This window comes from Rana temporaria, chromosome 1 (assembly GCF_905171775.1).
Source record: "Rana temporaria chromosome 1, aRanTem1.1, whole genome shotgun sequence".
In the NCBI taxonomy this organism is placed as follows: Eukaryota; Metazoa; Chordata; class Amphibia; order Anura; family Ranidae; genus Rana; species Rana temporaria.
In genome coordinates, this window is record NC_053489.1 from 478,142,431 (window position 1) to 478,168,699 (window position 26,269).

Sequence of the window (26,269 nt, forward strand, 5' to 3'; positions counted from 1 at the left end):
TCTAGCGGTAAAGAATAAGCAGTGTATGACACTTGGTCTGTTATATAGCATTTTGAGGAAGGGGGAAATGTAGATTAGATGGGAAGTAAAAGATCAGTTGGTGGGTACGTCCGTTAATTTTGTAACCACTTTTTATGAATGTACCTTTATCATAGAAATTATGGATTATGTATAGAGTTTTTCCTGGCAGTTCAATCTCAGGTCAAACACCAGACTCGTAAATGTGTATTGCAGTTTTACAACAGGGCTTTTTTAAGATTCTCTGGGTTAATAGAGGCTTACCATAGCTATTTACAACTAGGCTATACAAATCCTAGCTAAATTATTTGTGCATTCTATTTGTGACAAACTGAAGAGGCTGCAAAAGATTGTATGTATTTGGCACTTATTAGTTTATATTTTCTGTCGGAAGAGCATGTGTATTATATGTTAATCTTTTTGTACTATTTAATGTTAGGTACTTGTTGATTTAAAGGGTTTGGTGTAGCGCTTCCCTGCACTTCTAATCATTGTGTAAATATATTTATACACAATAGGGGTCGACCGATATAGTTTTTTCAGTACCGATACCGATTTTTCAGCTGCCTTTCAGGCTGATAGCCCATATCGGGTGCCAATATTCTGTAGATTTAAACTTTTTATTTTTACACCGTCCTTAGTAAACATCCCTTGTGACAGTAATAGGCAATGACAGGTACTCTTTATGGAGGTATCTCTAGGATACTTAATTTTTTTTTAAACTGGTGCCTTTAGGATGCCAGTAATCCGGAAGTGTTGTCAGAACTAGATCCAAAACCCAAACACAGCCGATCTGGCTTTGTTCGAGTCTTTGGCCAGCCGGCGGACATGCCGGCTGGTCATTCGAGCCTCCCAGTGGGATGGGAGACCAGGAGGTGTCCCCTCAAGCTGCATGTAATGTAGCCGAGCAGCTGCTGTGCCTCATTGGTTGTTGCTATAACACAGCTGACCATCCGCTATAAAGATGGTCGCTATAAGCTGCAGGCATCACCCGGTACAACCCCTTGAAGCAATATTGGTAACATCGGTAAGTTTGTGACCGATACCGATGCTTCAAAAAAAGAGAATATCCGCCACCAGTAATCAGCCGCACCGATAATCATTCGACACCCTAATACACAAAAGGTGTGACAGCTTGGAATGTTCAATCAAAGGGTATTATTATTAACTAAAGTTAAAGTGTTACTAAACCCAGGACCCTACATTCACTATATTTGGTCTTTCACGGTACATAGAACATGAAAATGCAATTATTTTAGTAAATATAAACTTCTAAATGCCTTTTCTTATTAGCAGTCTTATGACTTCTATCATTGCCCAGCCAAAACCTGGCTGAAGCTTGTAGGAGGAGTTTTCTGACTGTCCTATGAAACTGCAAGACCCCTGACCCTCTTGTCTTGACAGTGCTAATTTGCCCTGTGCTGATCACATGCATCCTCCCCCAAAAAAAGCCTTTTTACACAATGCTCAGTATTAACCCCTTAGATTCCATTTAGTATAACCAGCATGCTTTACTACATATGCAGACTGATTTTACTGTTGTGGGTTTAGTAACACTTTAATAAATGCAAAACAATCAGGCGTTACTTATTTAATTCCAATACATAAACCGACATCTGGGTTACTGCCCTATGAATCGCCCTTTTGTTTAGTACTGTATTATTAATTTAGCAAAAATAGATTATATGTACTAAAAATGTATTAAAATAAAAAACACCTTGAAAGTTTGCCATTGGCAGAAACAATCCCTTATCTTTGCAACAATACAGTAGTGATTACATCTCCTCAAAAAAGGGTGCAGATAATTGAAAATGACTCGGGTGATACAGTTTCCACTTGTCATAACATGCACATTATTAAGCACAGTCCCCTAACTGATGTAAAGGATTGTATTTCCTGGCCATTAACAGAGAAGTGTTGGTACATGAAATAAATTTAGAGTGTTCCACTTTGCTGACTTTTCCTAATGGTCATTACCATAGTGGGTACATAAATCAATGGCGTTTCTGTAAAAGGGTTTTTCTAGGCTAAGTTAAATATTGACTACTGTTATTCACATATGCTTGTTAGGGTTAGGTTGGATATACTTTAAAAGGAAAAATACATTTTAAAAGGATGTTTGCTTCATGTAAATGCCACCAAATCACCCCCTATGCCACACACTGCTGTACAGTGCATACACAGAGACCAATCCTAGAGATAAATGGCTTACCCTACACCAGCGCTACACAATGAATTGGGCAGGGCAATAAGCTCTGTCACTTGCACCCATGCATGTGCAATTGTCAAATTGAGGTTATAAATGCTTCTAGCCCAAGACAAAATTATGTTCTACATCCCAGGAGACTGAATTTTTTCTTTCATATAAAGGAGGGTTGGAGGGGCTTTTTCAACTAAGCACACCCTCCTGCATCTATCCTTGAGCTAAGGGCAGATGGATTCCAGGAAGTAAATGCTACAAAAATCATCTTACCTTACTCGAGATGGCCACGAGGAGAAATGCTAGGGGGTGTTTTTCAAAGAGATTTCTCAATAAAATAAAACATGCAGACACTGATGGATGGGTGAGTGTGCTATTATATTCTATTATTATTATTTAGGTACTTGTATAGCGCTGTCAATTTTACGCAGAGCTTTTACATATATATTGTACATTCACATCGATCCCTACTCTCAAGGAGCTTACATTCTAAGGTCCCTAACTCACATTCATATACTAGGGCCAATTTTTAGACAGAAGCCAATTAACCAATCAGCATGTCTTTGGAGTGTGCAAGGAAAACAGAGTACCTGGAGGAAACCCACGCAGGCACAGGGAGAACATGCAAACTCCAGGCAGGTAGTGTCATGGTTGGTAAAAATATGTGACGAACGCGGGTGTCAGATCCCCGCCCTCCGCGCTAACTTGCGACGAAGGACAGGCCGACCTCACACCACGCTGTCACTTTCGTAACAATGCCACTCTCAACTGCACCCAGCACAAAGATTTTCCAGCTTGCGGGACCACAATCTAAGTGCCAGCAACCTGAGAGCGATTGTCACTGGGCTAATTACGCAATTAACCTTTTAACTGCCACTACTGATGTTTGTTTTTGCGGAAGTGTCAGAACTCCCATTAATTAGCAATACCAATTATGATTTTAGAATAAGTGTCTGCAACACACACTGTCACCACAGACAGGTCTGCTCAGAGGCCTTACTCTACAACAGTAGCGCTCTTAAAGAGGCAGAGGTTTGTTTATAGCTTGCATTGAGTTTTAGAGACAAGGTTAACACTTTTCAACATAAGGGTTTATTATGAAAAGGGCAAAGTTGGTGCAACAAGATACAAATACCAGTATATATACAAAATACATTAAATAGCATTTTTGGTTTGTGGTGTTCAGATACAGTTTAGTTCTGCTTTAACTTCACCACACAAGTTACAATCTGATTGTACAAACTTCTTTAGCTCTACCAAGAAGTATGTAGTGCAAGGACCTACCTGATTGAATATAAATTGATTGTATAGTTTAGGTAGGTCATTATATCACATAGTTTTAGTAGTGGTTGTACAGAAATTGTATGGTTGGATTCTAACATGAATGGTGAGCCTTATGCCCTGTACACACGATCGGAAATTCTGACAGCAAAAGTCCGACATGAGCTTTTGAACGGAAATTCTGACCCTGTGTATGCTCCATTGGACTTTTGCTGTCGGAATTTCCGCCAACAAAAGATTGAGAGCAGGTTCTCAAACTTTCCGATGGAAAATTCTATCGAAAAATCCGATCGTCTGTAGCAATTCCGACGCGCAGAATTCCAATGCATGCTCAGAAACATTGAACTTAATTTTCTCAGCTCGTTGTAGTGTTGTACGTCACCGTATTCTTAATGGTCGAAAGTTCACAGAACTTTTGTGTGACCGTGTGTATGCATGCCAAGCTTGAGCGGAATTCCAATCGTGTGTACGCAGCATTTGGCAGACCAGCATGAACTTGAAGACATTTCAATTCGTCAAATTTCTAGTTCTAGTTTATTGATTTTACCACACAACACACATACTATCTTTTTTTTAAGATGTGTTTCAATGTTAGTACAGTTACAATACAATAACATACGGGAGGGTAAGCGGGCCCTGCTCATAAGAGCTTACAATCAAATAGGATGGGGCACGTGGTCAAAAAAGTAATAACTGTAAGGGACGATCTGAAGAATTAAAAATGTGGTTGTTAGGTGGAAGTGGGCTAGTCTTCCCTGAAGAGATGAATTTTCAAGGGTCGGAGTAAAAGATGTATGAGAGTGGCTCTGGAGAAGTCCTGAAGATGAGCATTGGAGGAGGAGACTAGAGAACTAGATTACAGAAGGTCTTGGGAAGAGCAGAGAGGATGGTTTTGGGTGATATTTTGAGACAAGATTGGTAATGTAGGTCAGGGCAGAGTTGCAAACTGCTTTGTATGTTCTTGTTAGTATTTTAAATTTAACTCGCTGGGCAATCAGAAGCCAGTAAAGAGATTGGCAGAGAGAGGTGGCAGGCACTGGGTGATTGGTAAGGTAGATAAGTCTGGCAGCAGCACTCATGGTAGACTGGAAGGGGTATAGCCTGCATAGAGGTAGGCCTAAGAGAAGGGAGTTGAAATAGTCAGGGCGAGAGATAGAGGGGGGTTATTACATCTCGGTTTTAGAAAGATATAGTTTGAGAAAGTGTTTAAACATCAATGTGGATTTGTCAGTAAGTTAGTAATGCAAGAGGAGACTGAAGGAGTGAGATGAGAGATAGAGATAACCAAGAAAGGAGATGTAGATAGGGAAGTGTAGGGTGTCCGAGAACAGAGCCGTGGGGGACCCCCTACAGAAAAATGAAGTGGAGAGGAGGAGACAAAGTTGTAGGCAACACTGAAGGAGCACTGTGATAGCATGATCTACCTGTTTAAAGCGGAGCTCCACCCTAAAGTGGAACTCCCGCTGATCGGAACCCTCCCCTCCTCCGGTGTCACATTTGACACCTTTCAGGGGGGAGGGGGGTGCAGATACCAGTCTACAGACAGGTATTTGCACCCGCTTCCGCCCACACGGTCTCGGGCAGACTGCGGGCATGACGTCACCTCCTGTCCCCCCCCCGTTGTGTTCTGGGAACACTTGGCTCCCAGTACACAGCTGGAGTCAAGCGGCGGGCGTAGCACGACTCTTCTGCTGCGGACGGCGCTGGACTCCAGGACAGGTAAATGTCCAAATATTAAAAGTCAGCAGCTGCAGTATTTGTAGATGCTGGCTTTTAATATTTTTTTTTCAGCGGACATCCGCTTTAAAGTGCTCTGAGTGAAAATTGGATGGATTGATGGTAAATATTGCAGCAACAGGTGCTTTTTCTTATTTTATTTTTTATTTGCCTAAATCTTTGCCAGCTCAGAATGTGTACCCACTGAAAAGACAGCATATACAGGCTATGTACCAGATAACAAAACTTCTCTGATCCTTGCCTAGGGAAAATGGGTGTGATGAGTAGAAATTCTATGCCAAATGTTTTCCTTAGACTGAAAAACTCCACTAAAGCACTTCAGTGTAAAATATGCTTTCTTTCATTATCCTTCGTTGTACATTGACTTCTACTATAAAAGTCAAGGGCCACAATACATAAAAGACATGCTGAGAAATATTTGACATTACATAAAAGCGCCAATGAAACGCCAGCAAGAGATTAAAAAAATGAGGGGAAATTAAATGTCCGTATCTAATTGTGTGTGCCTGCTGCCCAATGATGCTGGAAACGCTTTAATCTTGCGAGAGCTTAGCTTTTAATTTAAGAATACCTAGGTGGCTTTGATTACTAATATTAAAATAAGAGGCTTATTTGCCTTTGTAAATTTAGGCTGGTAAAGGAGGAGAGTAACAGACAGTAGCGACCATGGCTTATTACAACGTGTGATTTATAATGGAATACAAAGCAGCTATGTAAAGAATTTATTGAATAAATGACTGAGGGAATTTCACTTTAAATGATATTGGTATGAACAAACAACACTCGAAATAAAATTGAATGGAAATATGCAGTTATACAGCACAGCCCATAGTAACTGTGTAGCCAAAAATAATTAACGCATCCATTTATCAAACTCAATCCTACCTTTTAAAGGAAAATGTACCGTACGCTGGAAAGCAGGCATCTCCAGGTGTCTGCATACTGCATCTAGAATCCAAAACTTGGGGTGCCCAGCAACTCAAGTACAGACCAGCTTCTGTGGTTAGTGGTTCCACACTACTCCTTCCTTCTACCTGCGCCTCACCATTGGTGAGGCCACAAATTATATTAATGGGCCTATAGTAGTAATGCACAATGGGTGGGGCCAGAGCCAAGGACTTTGCAAGACTTATTGGTATTTTCATCCTAGATTTTTGGGGTCCCGGTGCCCATCATAGGCGATTAGAGTTGACAGACGTACACAGAGCAAAGAGAGGCTTCTTGTGCTGCTTTGTTTACATGTTTAAATCCTTTTATCTAAGTTGATATTATTCAACCATTGCAGAGTTTAACATGTTTCTAATGTTGGTAAATCTAAAGGAAAGTTGTACAAGAAAATTGTATAATGTATGGTCAGCCTAACTCTGCAGTCATTGAGCTCCAGAACTGCCCCTCCCCTTTGCATATAGAGCTGGCACCTGGGGCACATGCCCCTTCTGAAAAACAACAGACTTAATGGCCAGATCACCAGATGAAAATAGAAGAAAGAAAGCCTAAAAAAGAAAACAAATGCAGCCATCACATATAAGAATTTAGTAAGCTGCAATATAATAAATGTTTGCTTTTAATACTGCTTTAAAGCTGTGTGGGAAAGCTTGTGTTGTGCATTCCCTTCAATGGCAAGCTTCTCTTTGACAATTACCTCAATTAATACATTGAGGCAGCTACTGATCTACGGGGGTTATGGTATGGCAACTAGTCAGCCATTTCCAGAAATAATTACTAAATTTTTGTCATAACTACAGAGAAACTCCTTAGGACATATTAATGTTTAATATAACACGTTAAGGACAGGTACTGCAACAACTATATAATATACTATTGTAAGAAAGGTTTCAGTATAAACCTTTCCCACATATTATGTATTTCTCAAATTAAGCCCAGGTTTTGTCCCTGATCCAAGCTGCGGGATTATGAGTATTTAAAAGTATTTGGAGAACTAATTATCCTGTCACAGTGGTAGCACTTGTGTATTTTCCCAGATTTCTGTGTCAATTAATTTGACAGCACAGACGCTCTTGAGGGCTCGTTCACACCATGTCTGTTGATCTGCATAGATCAACACAGGCTCAACACAAGGGCATACAGAAAACAGTTGAAGCTATACAGGTGCATTGCGGTGCACTGCAAAAAAAATGCAGCGTGTCTTAATTTTTACACAGTGCACTGCACTTCACCTTATGTCACAGCAAAGCTGTGCTGTTTATAGAGTTGAATGAATTGTCATTTTGTGACACTTCAATAAAATTTAAAAAGAAGAAATTGATAATGTAATGCATTGTAACAGTTCATTGCACCGCTGCTAAATGGCACACACCAGCGTGCATGTGTTATAGCATACAGGTTGGTGTAAACAAACCCAAAACTAGCACTGAGGCATTTATGTCTGGCTTGAGGTGACGATAAAAAGCCTTGTACACACGATGAGAAAATCGCATGACCGATTCTCCACAAAAGTGCATATCGTCATGTAATCGGAACAGTATAGACTTGTGCAAAACATTCTTGTCCGACAAAGGCAAACGTAGCTACGTACTCAGGTAGTAGAAGAGGAAGTGTAGGGTTTTTTTTTATATTCAATTTGTTCCATACGATTACTGTACACATTGAATGAAAATCGGACACTGTGTTCACTTGCTATAAAAAATGTATAGCCTGCACCTTCAGTTTTTGTAGTCTAAAAAGTCAGAATCGGCTGTCAAAAGCACTATACTAATGATCAGAAAATCGGCCTTATCGTGTTTACGGACCTTTAGGATCATGTACAGTATATCACAACTGGCAGACACCCACAAAATCAAAATGGTCTAAAAAGCCATATCTGTAGCTCACATTCTCTACAATGCTATGGAATGCAGATAATCATACAATATTCACAGTATGATTCCGAATTGAAGGTATCCATTATAAAAAAAAAAGGATATATTTTTGGATCATTTTATTTTTTAATTTTTATAATGTAACTATGTACTCAACTGAGATATACAGATCATCTATTTCCTATTGTATTTACTCATTCTTTAACTACTTGAGGCCCAGCCGCCGCAGTTGTACTGCGGCAATGTGGTTCGATCCCACGAATCGTCGTTATTGTATGTTGTTTCATACACACCGATTTGTGCATACCCACTGGCTAAATGGGTGGGGCAGACTCGGTGTCCACGGGCCACCCACGATCGTTTCCCTGCAGTGAGAGAACGGGGATCTGCCTGTGTAAACAAGGCAAATCCCCATTCTGACAGGGGAGATCACACAGATTCTGTCTTTCTGCTATGCAGGAAGATGGATTTGTGTGTTTCCCCAGTCTCACAGTCCCACATACAGTTGGTAAACACACCCAGGGAACACATTTAACCCCTTGATCACCCCTAGTGTTCACTAGCGTTATCCCCTTCCCTGCCTGTGTCATTAGTACAACTACAGTGCATATTTTTACCACTGATTACTGTAATAATGTCACTGGTTCCCAAAAAAGTGTAAAAAAAAATTCAGGTGTCCGGTCTGTTCGCCGCAATGTTGCAGTCCCACTAAAAATCGATGATCGCCGCCATTACTAGTAAAAAATAAATAAATAATAAAAATGCCATTAATCTACCCCCTATTTAGTAGAGGTGATCACCAAAAGAAAGCTCTATTTGTGTCAATTTTGTTTGGGTACAGCGTCGCACAACCGTGCAATTGTCAGTTAAATCGAATGTCCCCTGAAAAAAAAAAAATATTCAAAGCCAGCAGTTACAAATACTGCAGCTGCTGACTTTTAATATCAGGACACTTACCTGTCCTGGAGTTCAGCGCCGTCCACAGCAGAGTACGAGCGATCGCTCATCACTCGGCTGCCCCCACCGCCATCCTCGGTGAGGGAACCAGGAAGTGAAGCGCTCCGGCTTCACTGCCCGGTTCCCTATGGCGAGTCGCGCTGTGCCATGCTGACTGGTTCTCGCTGTGTTCTGGGAGATGTGTGTTTCCCAGAACACAACTGGGGGGGGGGGGATCTGACGTCCTGCCTGCAGTCTACCCGCAGACTGTGTGGCCGGAAGTGGGTGCAAATACCTGTCTTTAGACAGATATCTGCACCCCCCTGAAAGGTGTCAAATGTGACACCAGAGGGGGGGAGGGTTTCGAGGAGTGGAGGTGGAGGGTGGAGCTCCGCTTTAAAGCGACGCAGTGCCGAATCGCTTAAAATGGCTTGGTCATTAAGGGGGAAAATGTTCCGGTCCTTAAGTGGTTAAAGATGTTTCATATTCCTTTTTTAGTTTTTTTTACATATTGTATCTGTTTTAATAAGCTTTAATATGTTTTAAGAAATAACTTTTGTGTCATCTCTGATTTAACACATTTTTTCCTATGATGTTGTTACTGATATCTTGTTGCTTAGCAAACAAGCAAATAAAATGAGTCAAGCAGCACGTTTATCTAGTTTTCCAGAAATGAAAAGAATGAAAGGCTTGCATACCACAGTCTCCTAGCTCCTACTTTTTAAAGTTAATTGGCCTAAAAATTCCAATATTCTTTAACTGCTTTTTCTACTAATCTTTACACAGGGGTGGGTGACACAAAGTGCAGTCTTACATCTGTGTGTGTGGCCTTGCTTTCTCACTCACACCTCTGAATCACCTGCTTTTTCGTATGGTCTGAATACATCCTGACAACATAGTATATATCAGCCTAAGGACCCTTGTTTCTTTGACACAAGATGCTTCATTATGCAAGCATGCACTGATCGTAGAATTACATAGTATTAACATATTAATACATTTTAATTGCTTTTGATGTTGATCTAGGAAATCCAGCAATCTTTTTATACAAAGCACTCAGATGTAGATTGAGTTGTACTGATACATTAAAAGGTCAGTCCACCGAAAACGAAAAATCTTAATTTTGGTGGGGAATAGATAGTTCATCTACGTTTCATATAACTCCTGGGGGTCTCTGATGGTGAGATTGCTGAGCTTGAGCAATTTAGGTATTGCAAGGAAGCTTATGTTCAGCATTAGGCTTTTTTTACTAGGTAGAAATCAACAAGAGTGCATGAATTTGAGTGGGAAGTGAACATTAGAGAGGCTATCCACAGAGTCTTTTTCCAGGCCAAGAAACTAATTATGACACATTGGAAATCTGAGGATCCCCCGACCACAAAGGAATGGATTGCTAACATTGGCGCAGTGCTAAGAATGGATAAACTTGTATATCAGCACAGGGGAAGTCCAACCAAATTTGAGAGAATATGGGCACTGTGCCTAGATGTACCGGGATTAGCCCCAGTGGATCTGGTAGCGGACAGACTATTGGGAATCAATGTTGGGTGCGACAGTGGTTATGAGGAACATTGCAGGAAAATGTAATAATGCTGGAGATGCTATGGTATTGTTTGTTAATGTGGTTGAGATGCATGACACTAACCTGTATTGCAATGAAGACAATGTATGTATACCAATTCTACAAAATAAATACCTTTTGTTGGATCAAAAAAAAAACAAGAGGGTATGAACCAAATATGTGGGCGGGAACAAAGCCAGAAACAACATCTACATCATGTAAATCTTTCCAATTGTACAGACTCCTATAACGGAAATATACCTTTTGGGTGGACTGAATTTTCCTGGCAAGAATCATATCAGTTGAACTGTCAGAAGGTCAGATAGACTTGATATACCTGATATGTTTTTCTTTTCAGGGAAGGGAACTCATCCAGCTAAGTGAGCTAAAGTCAGAGGTATCTCCTCGAATTTCTGCAGAGGATCTCATCGACTTGTGTGAGCTGACTGTGCCCAGTCATGGAAAAATGAATATCAAGAAAACAAAGTCCAGTAAACCGAAGCTTCTTGTTGTGGACATCCGTAATAGTGAAGAGTATCCTTTCATATATAATGCAATAGTTTTATGGCCAGATATTTAATCTACACATACAGGATACCTTTTTACTTCTGGCCAGTAAAGGGAAAATATGTGTTGGTTTTACTACTGTGTTCAGTATATTCAAAAAAGTTGCATCAGCTTATAACATGTCATTATTTCATTTACATTCATCTGCATTTCTTATTATGTCACACCAATGTGTGAGTAGGAATGAGCGAACTAACCTGGGTTCGGTTTGCAGCCAATTCATTGGACCCATCCTTAAGTTGAAAATGGCAAATCCGGACCACAATGAAATTCTATTCTGCCCATTTTTAACACTGAAACAATTTATTAAACACAGAGCTGGGCATCATCATGAAGAATATGTAAAAAATGCAAAAATACATTTAAAAAAAACCTTACAATGTGGAGAAGGTCTACCTGGAAATGTGATTTTGCGGATGACACAGGAAAATCGTAATGCTTTCTATGTTTGGAAGATGCTCTAAGGCCCCTTCCACACGGAGACAGATCCGTTTTCAGTGGTCCGCCAGCTCAGCGGGAGATCTCTCTGCTGATCTCCGCTGAGCCGGCGAATGACAGGTCCCTCTCTGCTCACTGAGCGGGGAGGGGCTTGTCCAGCGCCGCTGTTTCCAATGGAGAGATCTGATTTTAACGGATTGGGTTGGATGTCAGCGGACATGTCTCCGCTGACATCCGGCGCTCCATAGAGATGTATGGAGCGGCCGTTCAAGTCCGCCGACTAAACTGACTGGAGGACCTGAGCGGTCCAACCTTGTGAAAGGGGCCTTAGGCTGCATGTGGTGTTACGGAACAGTATAATTTTCACAGACAGCATCAGGGAAACTGTACTGTTTTCTACGTGTAATTAATTTGTTTACTTCTACATTTAGCTTGGCCTAAATACAAGTACAACAGCGCACCAATCAGATTTTTTACAATCTAAAACAAGGGGGCTCCCAGATTCCGATAAGCCCCCCGCCCGCAGACCCCGACAACCAACGGCCAGGGTTGTCGGGAAGAGGCCCTTGTCCCCATCAACATGGGGGCAAGGTGCTTTGGGGTGGGGGGTCCGCATGGGGGCGCTCGCTCGTCCCCACCCCTTTCCTGACCGACCGGTCTGCATGCTCGGATAAGGGTCTGGTATGGATTTGGGGGGTACCCCCACGCCATTTTGTGGTGTAGGGGTTCCCCTTGAAATCCATACCAGACCTAAGGGCCTGGTATGCCCTTGGAGGGGGGAACCCATGCCAGTTTTTTATTTAAAATTTGGCGTGGAGTTCCCCTGTGGGAGGGAGGGGCTTGCCTTAGAACAGGTTCACACTGGGGCGACTTCCTGTAAAGTTGCCTCACTGTGAACGGGATCTGACTTGGAGGCGACTTCCATCGAAATTAATTGGTACACGTCGGATTGAAGTAGTACAGGAACTTTTTTTTAAGTCGGAGCGACTGCAGTAGTGTACACTTAGATGGCTCCATTCACTTACATTCATTTCTTCATGCAGCGCGACTTGAGGCGACCTGAAGTCGGATCCCAGGTCGCCCCTGTGTGAACCGGCTCTAAGTGCAGTCAAAAGGATCTTCCACAGCACCTCTATGTACTGTAAATGCAGGAAGGGGCACAATACAGCACAGTGAACTTAGGGGTACTCACAATCAGGGCTGTGGAGTCGGTAGATAAATGTTCCGACTCCGACTCCTCAGTTTTATGTACTTCCGACTCCGACTCCTCTGTATTAATATGCAAATGTATTTTATACATTCCTTGAGGGAAAGAAACGCAACCTACCACAGGACTACTGTCTGGGAAGCCAACAGTCTACTGTATTGCACAGTTTAAGCAAAAGACAAACACAATGAAAACAATCAAGTGACTGGATAGTAGCAGCAGGCATAAACATGAGGAACAGGATCTTTACCAGTTCAAAAATACAAACCACATTATTTGGTTGTTTTAGAACAAAAACAAAGCTTATCTATAATGAACCAAAAACAAAATCTGCAAAACCTAGAAATGGTTTATATTAATCTTGAAATGTAGTTCTAGGCTTAGCAAATGCAAATCAATTCAATGTAGAGTTCTAAGGAAGAGAATTGCCTCTGCCAGATCCTCTTTCATAGAGGCTCTTAAGTCAGACTTTATTATTTTTAGGGCTGAAAATAATCTTTCGACACTGACTTGGGTGGGTGGCATTGCAGTAACTATTCTGGCCACATCACTAACGATCTCTGGATAAACAAGGATGGCTTCTTCAACAGTAAGTTTTGATGAGCGATCATACTTTTCAACTTCTTTTAGTGCTTTATAAAACTCCTGTTGGAATTTTTTTATTTGGACACTTACTGGTTCTCTAACATGCGTTCCCTTTAAAAGCAGAACACAACACTATGGGAAGTATAAGTATTGCAGCTCCTAATTGTGCGTTGCGTGCCATATAGTGAAGCACATGAAAAGCATGCTTCTTCACGGTCACTTAACGTGTTCGTTTTGCGGTTACGTGAGGCACTGCATGCATTGGTCTTTATTCTTACAGTAGAGAAGTCATTAATTATAACTTTTTGTGAATTGGGGCATTTAAACTTGCTTTTTTTTTTTTTAATTCCAATCTAAATTTAGTAGGAGTCGGAGTCGGTGCATTGTTTGCCGACTCCGACTCCAGGTACCCAAAATTTCCTCCGACTCCTCGACTCCGACTCCACAGCCCTGCTCACAATATAGCCAACCACACTGCTATATACAATTAACTTTAATGTAGAGCTGCGCAAACTGTTGGTGCTATATAAATCCTGAATAATAATAACAACAAAATGTAGTACTATATAAAGCACTGCCCAGCACTGTGTAGTATTGTAGCAATTTTCCCTCCCTGTCAGCTATCCCTATCTACTCCAAGTCTTCAACACACACACTGTCAGAAGGCTGCTGAGAACCTTGATTTTTTTTTAGGTAGGAGGATGGAACATAAGACAATCCCTCATGTTGAGCCACCTGACTAGAGAGGCCAGAGGCCAAAAAAAACTTGAGTTTGAGTCAAACTCGCCAATCTCACTCATGAGCCTATACCCAAACCAAATCCTTATGTGTGCTGTTCAGTTTTGCAAGAAAATTATGTTTAATATACAGAATAGATATTTGTCATAATGGTATGCGTGTATTGTATTATTTGCAGTATATATGCGCTGTTTTGGCTTTTAGACTTTACAAAGAGCATATACTATAATGACTGCATATGGAAACAGCCACATTTACTAGAGAACAGTAGGTAGCAATGTAAATTAATTTGTGATCTATTTGTGTTTCGATAAAACATGTGCTTAACCACTTGCCGCCCGCCAATGACATATTGACGTCGGCAAAGTGGTTGTAGAATCCTGACTGGACGTCATATGACGTCCTCAGGATTCTGAGCCGCTGCGTGCCCCCGGGGGCGCGCATTGCGGCGATCGTTGTTGCAGGGTGTCAGTCTGACACCCTGCAACACTGATCTCGATAAAGAGTCTCTCACGGAGACTCTTTACCACGTGATCAGCCGTGTCCAACCACGGCTGATCACGATGTAAACAGGAAGAGCCGTTGATGGCTCTTCCTCACTCACCTCTGACAGACGCGAGTAGAGGAGAGCCGATCGGCGGCTCTCCTGACAGGGGGGGTTTGCGCTGATTGTTTATCAGCGCAGCCCCCCCTCGGATCGCCACACTGGACCACCAGGGAAGGGCAAAAAAAAAAAAGCATAAAAAAAGAAAGCATTAAAAAAAAAAAGATGCCAATCAGTGCCCAATCGGCGGCTCTCCTGACAGGGGGGGTTTGCGCTGATTGTTTATCAGCGCAGCCCCCCCTCGGATCGCCACACTGGACCACCAGGGAAGCCCACCCTGGACCACCAGGGAAGGGCAAAAAAAAAAAGCATAAAAAAAAAAAGCATTAAAAAAAAAAAGCATTAAAAAAAAAAAGATGCCAATCAGTGCCCACAAATGGGCACTGATTGGCAACATGGGTAAATCAGTGCCACCCCACAGTGTCCATCCATGCCCAGTGCAACCTATCAGTGCCCATCTGTGCCACCCATAAATATCCATCAGTGCCACCCATAAGTGACGCCCATGAGTGCCCATCTGTGCCGCCTATGAGTGCCCATCAATGCCGCCTATGTGTGCCCATCAGTGCCGCCTATGTGTGCCCATCAGTGCCGCATACCAGCCCCGCCAATCAGTGCCACCTCATCTGTGCCCGTCAGTACTACCTCATCGATGTCCATCAGTGCCATCTCATCGGTGCCCATCAGTGCCCGTAATTGAAAGAGAAAACTTACTCATTTACAAAAAAAATTACAGAAAAAAATAAAAACTAAATTTTTTTAAAAAAATTTTAGTCTTTTTTTAGTTGTTGCGCAAAAAAAATCGCAGAGGTGATCAAATACCACCAAAAGAAAGCTCTATTTGTGGGGAAAAAAGGACGCCAATTTTGTTTGGGTACAGTGTAGCATGACCGCGCAATTGCCATTCAAAGTGCGACAGTGCTGAAAGTTGAAAATTGGCTTGGGCGGGAAGGTGCGTAAGTACCCTGTATGAAAGTGGTTAAGGAGACTCTGTCGCCAACTCCAAAAAGTTACGTACATCACTTTTGCTTTTCATAAATTATTTTTATGTACCTGCAATGTGCTTTTGAACTTGAAAATGTACTACTCTGGGAAGAGTACATTCCCTCCCTTCTTGCATGTGATAGCTTTCTCCTGTTCTAATGCCACGTACACACGATAATTTTTTGGCATAAAAAACTACGTTTTAAAAAAATGTCATTTAAAATGATCGTTTTTCGGGGTTCTGAAAAAAAGAAATTTTCCGAACATGCTGCATTTTTTAACGACGTTTTAAACAATGTCTTTTTTTGGGTTGTAAAAAGTGATCGTGTGTGGGCTAAAACGATGTTAAAAACCTGCGCATGCTCAGAAGCAAGTTATGAGATGGAAGCTCGTTCTGGTAAAACTACCATTCGTAATGGAGTAAGCACATTCATCACGCTGTAACAGACAGAAAAGCGCGAATCGTCTTTTACTAAAGCAGCCCCAAGGGTGGCGTCATCCGCATGGAACTTCCCCTTTATAGTGCCATCGTACGTGTTGTACGTCACCACGCTTTGCTAGAGCATTTTAAAAAAAACGATAGTGTGTGGGCAACGTCGTTTTAATGATGAAGTTGGAAAAAACAATGTTTTTTCTACATGCCGAAAAATGTTGTTTTTTTCATGCCGAAAAATGATCGTGTGTACGCGGCATCAGAGTGTCTAATTACAATCTTTGTTGGACCAGCTCCTGCACCGCTCCACTTCCTAGCCAACCACCTAGAGGTAGGGAGAAGCAAAGGAGACTAGTATAGAGTTTCATCTGGGTGTCGACATCGCATTGAAGGTGGTGACGCCTAGCGGTAGTCTCAAGGCTTTTGGGTTATTACACAAGGGAGGCATTTACAGGTAAATTACATGCATACAATTTGTTTAACCACTTCCATACAGGGCACTTATACACCTTCCTGCCCAGGCCAATTTTTAGCTTTCAGCGCTGTTGCACTTTGAATGACAATTGCACAGTCATGCTACACTGTACCCAAACTAAATTTTTATCATTTTTTTACCCACAAATAGAGCTTTCTTTTGGTGGTATTTGATCACCTCTGGGATATTTATTTTCTGCAAAAAAAATAAAAAAATTACCGAAAATTTAGAAAAAAATAGTATTTTCTTTGTTTCTGTTATAAAACATTGTAAATAAGTACGTTTTCTCCTTCACTGATGGTACTGCACTAATGGGCACCGATGAGGTGGCACTGATGTGGTGGCATTGATGGGCACTAATATGCGGCACTGATGGGCGGCACGGATGGGCACTGATAGGCGGCTTGGATAGGCGGCACGGATAGGCGGCACGGCTGGGCACGGATAGGCGGCACGGATGGGCGGCATGGATGGGCACTGATAGGTGGCATGGATGGGCACTGACAGGTGGCACGGATGGGCATAGATGGGCACTATCATATATTGTACTAATGGATGCCAATCAGTGCCAAACAATGCCTGCCAATCAGTGATGCCCATTGTGGGCATTTATTGGCATCCATTGCGGCACTGATTGGCATCCATTTTTTGTGTCCTCATCCCTGGTGGTCTAGGGTGGCATACCTTTTTTTTTTTTTTTTTAATCCCTGGTGGTCTAGTGGGCATCCCTGGTGGTCAAGTGGGCATCCCTGGTGGTCCAGTGGGCATCCTCGGGGGGGGCTGTGCTGATAATCGATCAGCACAAACCCCCCCTGTCACAGGAGCAGCCGATCGGCTCTCCTCTACTCGCGTCTGACAGACGCGAGTGAGGAAAAGCCGATTACCGTTTTTTTCCTGGTTACATCGTGATCAGCCGTGATTGGACACGGCTGATCACGTGGTAAAGAGTCTCTGTGAGAGACTCTTTACCTTGATTGGTGTTGCGGGGGGTCAGACTGACACCCTGCAACAACGATCGCCGCGATGCGCGCCCCCAGGGGCGCGCAGCGGCTCAAAATCCTGAGGATGTCATATGACGTCCACTCAGGATTCTACAACCACTTTGCCGACGTCAATTTGTCATTGGCGGGCGGCAAGTGGTTAATGGCCTCAGATTCTTATAGGAAGATTGTTGTTAAAATGTATCTGGTTAGAGGGTCTCTTTAACAACACGGAAACTTACCATATTGATGGTGTTGGGTCACAGCTAAAGTTACATGTGACTTTTTTTTTTTTTTACAGAAAAAGCCAATTGATTGTGCAAACCCATGGTAGAGACACTCCATCTTGTCTACAGTTTCTCACAATAGACACTTTTGCTCTTTTTGCATAAACTGCAACAGGCACACAGCATGTTCGATTTGTGACCATACTGAAGATATTTTACAATGGCTATGCAAGTTATTGACTGGTCCACATACAGCAGAATAGCTGTGTGTCCTTGGAGTAAAAACTCACCTTATTGTACAAATCAGCAGTTATGTAATATGTCACCTGCATTCCTTACCAGCATATAGTATATGCAAGTGTAGAGGTGTAGCCCTTGTTTGGGGGGTGTTATAAGAAATTGCCCTCCCCAAACAGGAATTAGCGCTAAACCTGTAGGTACCTTGGCTAAGTGGGTTTGATAATAAAGCTGGCAGTGCCACAACTATTAATGTAACTTTGCATGATTTTTATACATATTTTAAGAAACAACCAGTGATTATTTTTTTCTATTTTAAATGCATGAGTAAAAAATTGAGTCCTATTATCTGGTAAGAACTCACTGACTCTGTTAATTCCATATTACTCACTGGTTTATTATCCAAATAGGCGATTTGATGGTGCCTTGCAACATCCATACATGGCAATATAACCTTTTAGTTAAATCCCTAGAAAGCCTTAAAATGTGTCTTATGTTTTTATTGCATGAGAAATCTCTTTCCAACAACTTCCAAAGACCTCATCAGATATTTTTTTCAAGTGGACGCAACCCAAATGATTGTTAGGTTGTTAGAATACATACATCGAGGAAACAGTCAAACAAAGACGTGTCTGTGTGAAGGAGCTTGTATTTAAAAAAAGAAAAAAGCAATCTTTCCTTTATTATTTCTGGAGGAAACACAAAGAATTTGGTATAAATCAAAGAAACATTTAATCACAAAGGCTATAGTTATATTCTCCAGTGATTACATTTAGAACATATGAAATAAAATGTGTGCCTATATTACTGCTGGAGCAAAACCATTGAATCAGTGAATTAGACATGGTTGAGGGTGTGACCCATCAGAGTAGTGTGGGGCACTGCTGAGACCTTTCTGCTGCTGGCAATTGTACTCCTACTATTAGTGGAAAGGCCAGGGTTTAACCATTCTTGAACTTTAGGCTGTCTTTCAATGTGTACTTTGCCCTTTTATCAACAATCTCTTAAATAAGCGGTATGCCTACCCTTTTTCGTTCTTATGATTCATGAATGATTTGAAGCAAATAAGCCACACTAAGAAAAGGCAAACACCCAAAGGGACACTAATTGCTATCCTCCTTCTCTAAAAATAATTCATACATATCTTAATGGCCCTGTAATGTATTTTGCATTAAATATTTTTTTACTTAGTTTTTCTGCATTTTTGTAACATCCTCTGTGAGCTCTTTCTCTTTTCCCCCCTCTCACTTCTGCTTGTTTAGAATGGAAGTGCATATTCATTGCAGTCATGTGTATTATTCAATGCACATTACAAATCCCCTAGGCCACAGTCCGTAGTCCATCTCAGGAGCAAGCACCACATGGTGGCTAAGTTCTTACATACAGTTTGACCATGGAGAACAAACACGCCCTCCCTCAACAAGAATTTGTACAAGAAATAAGGAATGGGAGGGGGGGTTAGAGGCACCCCCTTTTTCCAGCTACCCGCATCATGCTAGGAGCCTGTGGGACGCAGTAGAACTGCCAGCACCACATACTTATGATGAGCATGACTCCCACTTATATATTGTAAGTGTTTTTAATCTTGTGTAATAAATTATACTGTTATAATAGTACACTTAGAGAGGCTCCCCCCCTTGTTTATTTTATATGCTTTGCAGAGTTGCTGGACACACTCTGAGGATGGCTGCATCTTTTTAAATCACCCCCTTACAGTGGTTCAACTTTGCTTTTACTTAAAGACTGACTAATCAAATGTACATTATTACAAACTAAGGGCATTGCCTCCTAGAGCACCAGATACCCAATTTACCTTCACTCTAACAAGAATTTGGATCACATCAGCAAAACAGGCATTTGGAGGGGGCTTAATGCAAAATTACTTTTTTGAGTTAAGAATGTATACTTTTTTTTTTTTATCGGAGTCAAGTGTCACTTTAAGAAATTTTCGCTAATCCATGTAACACTTAGAACATCCCAGTGAAATATAATATGTCAATTCCAACAGACATACATTTTCTAGTTCTTTCAAGTAACCAGATGACATCTGTGTTTTGGATTTTTACTGCCAGAGCCAGAACTTATACAACAGTATTTTTTTCTCGTTCAACACTTTTAAATACATTTTGTTTGATTTGCAGAAAATAAAATAACATGATGTGGTGCAATGTGGCACTTTAAAACTTGGATAATAGCTTGCTATACTGTATCAATGGAACTCATGAGTCTACAAATCTGTTCATAGTTCACCATTATGTTAATAGTAATTTTGATTGGGCGTCAAGCTGCAGGACAAATTTGAAAGCTCAGGCTCTGGTCCCCATGGAACCTGGAATTGTGAAAATGTTACAGTGGGGCAAGGCCGAAAAAACATTGAATGTAATTAGGGACATATCGAGAACCAAGAACTACTAACCTGTATAGCTCTGATCCTCCCATAGGGGAGATCAGTGTTCCTGGGTTTGCACATCAGAAGTGGCCATTATAAGTGGATTATGCTATTTCTGGCAATTTTTTTACATGTATTTGGTATTGCTGAGATTGCATCAGGACGACACCCCAAACTCTGAGATGGACAGAGCTCTGACTATTGTATTGTCTTAGATGTATAAGAAGCAAGTGGCTGACTTAATCAACCGTTTAATAATGCACTGTGAAGTGCAGTATCCCAAAGCAGCTAATCAAAACTCCTTCCCAATGAGTTAAGATCTTATTAATGCACTTTGCACATAGCAACTACACTTTGAATGGCCTTGTTTACTAATCCCATTAAGGTAGAAGATTAAGAATGTCATATTTTGTTATAGAACTGTTCCAAAGCTGACTTTTCAATAAATCAGGTGAAATGAAGAGCACACACACATTTTATAGTCCCACCACACCTGAGGATAAAAACTGAAGAAGGATATATCATACCGAAGATGCAAGATTGATCTGCACCTTTCCTGGAAATACAGGTCTCAGCTTGCAAGCTGCATTAGAGACATTTTATAGGACACCTCTGTAATTTTGTGGAGAATTGAAGAAACACGCTCACAGTACATCTTGAAAATTGCTGGCCAGCCCAGACTTGTCAGAGATATATCCCATTTATCAGTTTCCTGAGGAGCCTAAAAACAAACTAAATAATATGGCCTAAGGGCTGCAAAAGTACAAGTGTTGTGAGATGTGTATAAGATCAGTGCCTGTTACAACGGCAGCAAAAGATTTAATCTGGTTTTCTATCAGAGAATGAACAGCAACTAGTAAACTGCTAATTGAGGCAGCAACAAAATATATGTCTGATGTTAACTTAATATGAACATGAACATAATAAAGTGGTAATGTCCCTCACTAGGTTTGTGTTTAGGAATATAAAGATACAAAATACTGCACTTTTTTTTTTTTAAATCCTTCATCTTGTGTACATGATGACACAGTATGAAAAGTTAGAGTACATTTTCATTATCAGTTGTATCTTCTCACCTAGAACATAATGCAACCATGTAACGTTCAGACATCAGGTTGTGGCCAGTTGTGCAGTTATGAACTGAATGTTGAGCGGCCATTTTTTGTCTAAAGGTTTTTTTCACAAGGTATTGGTGGAGCATGCATGATTAGAGTTATGAAGAAGGGAGGGCATAGAGAAGAATGGCATTCCTAGCATTAACATATTTCAGACTTAGATATGGGTTAGACAGGGGCATTTTGGAGAGATCAGGCGTACCAACAGCTATGTGGTTTCACAATATGGTTTGAAGTCATCTTTATAAAGGTAAAGATGACTATAGGAAGTCTATAGGAATACAAAACCCACTTGAAGTAGGTCAAATCCAGGCCAGAACAGCTGCAGTTCAGATGCACCTATCAATAAATTCTGAATACCTGAAACATCTTAAACTTATATCAAACTGATTCCATCAACACAAGCCTGCTGTAGTGTCTTCAGTCAGTTATGGATCACCAGTTCTATCCTCTGAAACCTCAGTGTCATTAAGATTTCAGGCTCTGCAGACAGTTCTCTGATTTGTCAAAGTTTATGAATATAACACTATTAAACAGAGTTTAAAATTTTGACTGGGTGTTTTACCTGTTTTTCCTCCCGTGTCTGTTTACAAGTACCCTTAACTGTTATCCTCAGCTTTAATCGTGGCCATATACCTGGAAGCATCAATATGCCCTTTGGTTCTGCATTCACAGCCGATGGAGAATTAGTACCAGGTCCACCTAGCGCCACTCTTCAAAGTTTCAAAGGCAAAGTCATTGTGTCAGTTGGACATGTTTCATCAAATTCAGCTGAGGTAACATGCTAAAAAGTGAATGTATTATTTGTTTATAGCTATTTGTGTGAAATTGCAATACATTTTATATATTTATATATATATATATATATTGTAAGATTGGGGGTTGTTAACTCTCGTGGTATGCGTTTTTTCAGGGATTCACACCAGTCAGGAACTATATTTTAAGGGCATGGTAGCCCATTTTTATTAAAAAGGCAAAAATAAAAAGTTCAATCAAAGGTTTCCCACGTAGGGGGTTCTTCTCCATCAAATGCAAACAGAAAATGATAGCCCACCTGGCTCTCTGTATCAGTACTTCTGCACGTTATCCTGGTCACCCAGACCAGCGGACTCCTCAAAATAGGCGGCTTCCCTTCAGCGTCTAAAGCTGTGCCTCTTGCCGTTGCCAATCTTCTGGCTGTCTCCTACAGCCTCTCTGATTACTGGAGACCTCCTGTCTCACTGTGGAGGTGTCTCCAACTGGGAGCGATGAGGCCTTAGCACACTCTCATTATAAGGGCTGTGCTCACCTGAGCACACACCCTGTGCACCAGCAGTCTTCTCTAGTCCACATCTACGCTCTGTAGAGTTGCACCCAGCAAATGTGCATACCCTGTGTCCATTTTAACACTATTTCTACTAGGACAGAGCCTCGCTTTGCCACATATATATAATGTGTGTGTGTGTGTGTGTGGTGGAAACCAAGGACATAAAGATAGTTTTACTCCTTACCCTCTTAAATATTGATTAATTTGATGTTTAAAGGCATACCTTAAAAAAAGAAGACATAGGCAGTGTGTTTCCATGCTTTAAAAGAGTAGATGCCACCACATGAATATCTTCTGTGTGCATATTTGTCTGTAAGACATTCACAGTGGCATTTTTGTGCTGCTAAACCATAATTACCAGTATCAGATATCTCTCTGCATTTTAAACTCAATTTACTAGCATTTCCCTTTGCTATTATTATGCACTGTATCATGCATTTGGTGTCATATTGTCAAATATATGCTATATATTCTGTGAGATTGGAGAATTAAACTCAAGTAGCAGGTGCATTTACAATGAGCTGCGCCAGTCCAAACTGTAGTTTTAGGGCGTGGCAGCCCACTTTTATTGAATAAAGTAAAGTTTGCTTATACATCAGTTGCCCATGCAGGGGTTTCTTCCACATAACATGAATTAATATAAATACCAAGCCACCTGGCCTATGTGTTGGCAGCACGGCTGCTCCTCTTACCAGTCGTTTGACTGTGTCATTCAGCTCTTTCTCAGAACACTTGGCTCTCTAGATTTCAGTCGCAGTGCCCTGCTGCGTGGCCCACTCCTGGCCTAAGGATTGGTGTTCTCCTTACACCCCTGATAGGAGTCGACCTGACTCCTGGGACCGAGACCTGCTGTCTCATGGCTTCTGGCTGGGCCCTGTGACCCCTTGATGAGAACTTTGTCTCGTGGCTTTTAGCTGGGGTCCTCTGACCCCGGGTGTGACCTTCTCCAAACTGGAAGCTGTCTCCGAAATGAGAGCCTTGAGCAATTCTCAGACCTGACTACATAATGACACTGCACACCTGTGTAGTGAGCCATGTTGCAGGTGTCTAGCAAAACCTGGACCCAGGATTGAACATTCTGATTAAGAACTACAGAATCTGGAGAGATACTAGTTTTGAACCCTGCATTAACCCTTAATGAAACTCCTGGGTCACCTTTTCCTATAAACTTATAGCAACAGAGCCTCTCTCTGTCACAATTTTTACAGGGATAATTTATTTATATACAAAGTTTGTTCAAATCTGTCAGCTCGAATATACTTCTTTCACTTGCACAGTCTCTCCTTGTTTGAATTGTCATGAAGACTCTAACCCTTATGAAATAGTAAATAGCTTCTGCTCTCATACTAACGGTGAGCATCTGTAAGAATCTAAATATCAACCCTTAACAAACATAATAGCACTGCCTTACTTCTCGGGGGTTACTTGTATTTTATTATTCACCATTATAACCCCCTGTCAGAGCAGAAGTGACAAGCTGTAAGGGTGCCCTGTCTCTTACCTGAAGCAGAGATTTACATTCTTACCAATGCATATTCTTGACTAATCTTCAGATTAGATACATTTGATTTCATTTTCACATATCTAATGCATTAGATTTCATTTTCACATATCAAGTTCAAAGCAAACTATAACATCCTCTGCTACACTTTGACAAAAAAAAATATTTTCACTTTTTACTAACTCCAAAGAAATATTTGGCCTGTCTCTTGGTTGAGAAGTCTGGCCTGTGGTGTACATTTGGGGATATCCCTTATAGTTTGTGTTGCTGTGAGAAATTAGTGAAATGCTGTAGGCTTAGTCCGGTCAATAGTTTCTACTGAAATAACTATCTCTGAAGCTAGACATGTTTGGTAAAAATAACTTGCATTTAACTGATTATATATTACAAAAGATTGTATTTTATAAAGAGGACATTCCTGTCCCTGCTGAATATGGTAAAGATAATAAAGGTAAATATTTTTATGGGAAAAAAAACATTTACCCACTCTTGTATCATACAACAGCCCTTAGATATATGGTAAATACACAATTGGTGTATTAACCACTTGCTGCCCGCGTTATAACTGAAAGATGGCTACAGCGTGGGCTTAAATTGCCTTGAAGTTGTCCACCCATTCTCGCAGGGGGCACGCTCTGTGATCCCCAAGTCCATGAGACTTGGCTGATCATAGTTTGGGTAAAGGGCCAATCACAGCCGGCCTGTTGCCACGTGATCAGCTGTCTGCCAATGACAGCTGATCACGAAAATAAACAGATGCCGGTTATCATTTTATTTTTTTCTTCACGGTCCGCGTGAAGAAAAAAATGGCTGCAGCTTCTGTTAGAGGGACATCGGTCCTCTTAGCGCCCGCATGTGCTGCTAATCAGTGCCACCTATCAGTGCCTCATCATTAGTGCTGCCTATCAGTGCCCACCAGTGCCACCTAATAGTGCCCATCGGTGCTACTTATCAGTGCCCATCAGTGCCTCCTGATCAGTGACCATCAGTGCAACCTATCAGTGCAGTCCATCAGCGCACATCAGTGAAGGAGAAAAATTACCTGTTTGCAAAATGTTATAACAAAATATGAAAAACATTTTTTTTTTTTTTCAAAAATGTCGGTCTTTTTTTGTTTAGCAAAAAAGAAAAAAGGCTTTAATTAAATACTGCCAACAGAAGGCTCTATTTTTGTGGGAAAAAAATGCAAAAAAAATCATATGGGAACAGTGTTGCATGACCACGCAATTGTCATTCAAAGTGTGAGAGCGCTGAAAGCTTAAAATTGGCCTGGCCAGGAAGGGGGTATAAGTGCCCAGTAAGCAAGTAGTTAAAACATTTTTAAATTGTTGTCAAACTGGAACTATAGAGCCAACTTTCTTTAGCTTTGGCTAGAGAAGGGAAGAGTTTGTTGGGTTATTATTCCTGTCTGTGTCTCACTATTTTGCCTCCTTTTGGTCCCAGACATATGGTATTTATTACATTTAAATTTAAATCCAACCAACACTTTGTTTTGGAAAGAGTGGGTAAAGTATGGAACCCTTTACTTCCAGTCCTGAAAGAAAGTGAGGGGGTTGCCTAACCATTCTCTGCTTACTGAATAACTTATGTTTCATATTGCTTTACCTGGCCCTACTGGAGCGCTTTTACTTTATTATCTTGGGGATCACTTAAGAAACAGGAGAGAGTAAATCTTTTAATTGGATATGCAGACAGCAAATCTAGCAAATCTTCCGACCCTTTCACGTTCTACCAAAAACAGAAAAAAAATGTTGTTGGAGTTCTGCTCTCTATTCCCAGTAGTTCAATTTGCATTTCAGTGGCTTGAAAAAGTGTACAAACCCCTTGATAATTTCCACATTTTGTCATGTTACAACTAGGGCCGAAACAACTAATCGGTTAATCGATTATGAAATTAATCGATTACCATTTTCATAATCGATTAACATAAT

The 26,269-nt window shown here is 41.1% G+C and overlaps 1 protein-coding gene across 1 annotated transcript in view; it reads left to right on the forward strand.

Moving 5' to 3' along the window:
* Window positions 1–26,269, forward strand: part of TBCK (TBC1 domain containing kinase) — a 361,383-nt gene that overhangs the window by 303,094 nt on the left and 32,020 nt on the right. The window contains exons 24-25 of the mRNA XM_040329676.1: window positions 10,911–11,086; window positions 22,148–22,307. Coding sequence (XP_040185610.1) covers window positions 10,911–11,086; window positions 22,148–22,307 — 336 coding nt within the window. The remainder of the gene's footprint in view (window positions 1–10,910; window positions 11,087–22,147; window positions 22,308–26,269) is intronic.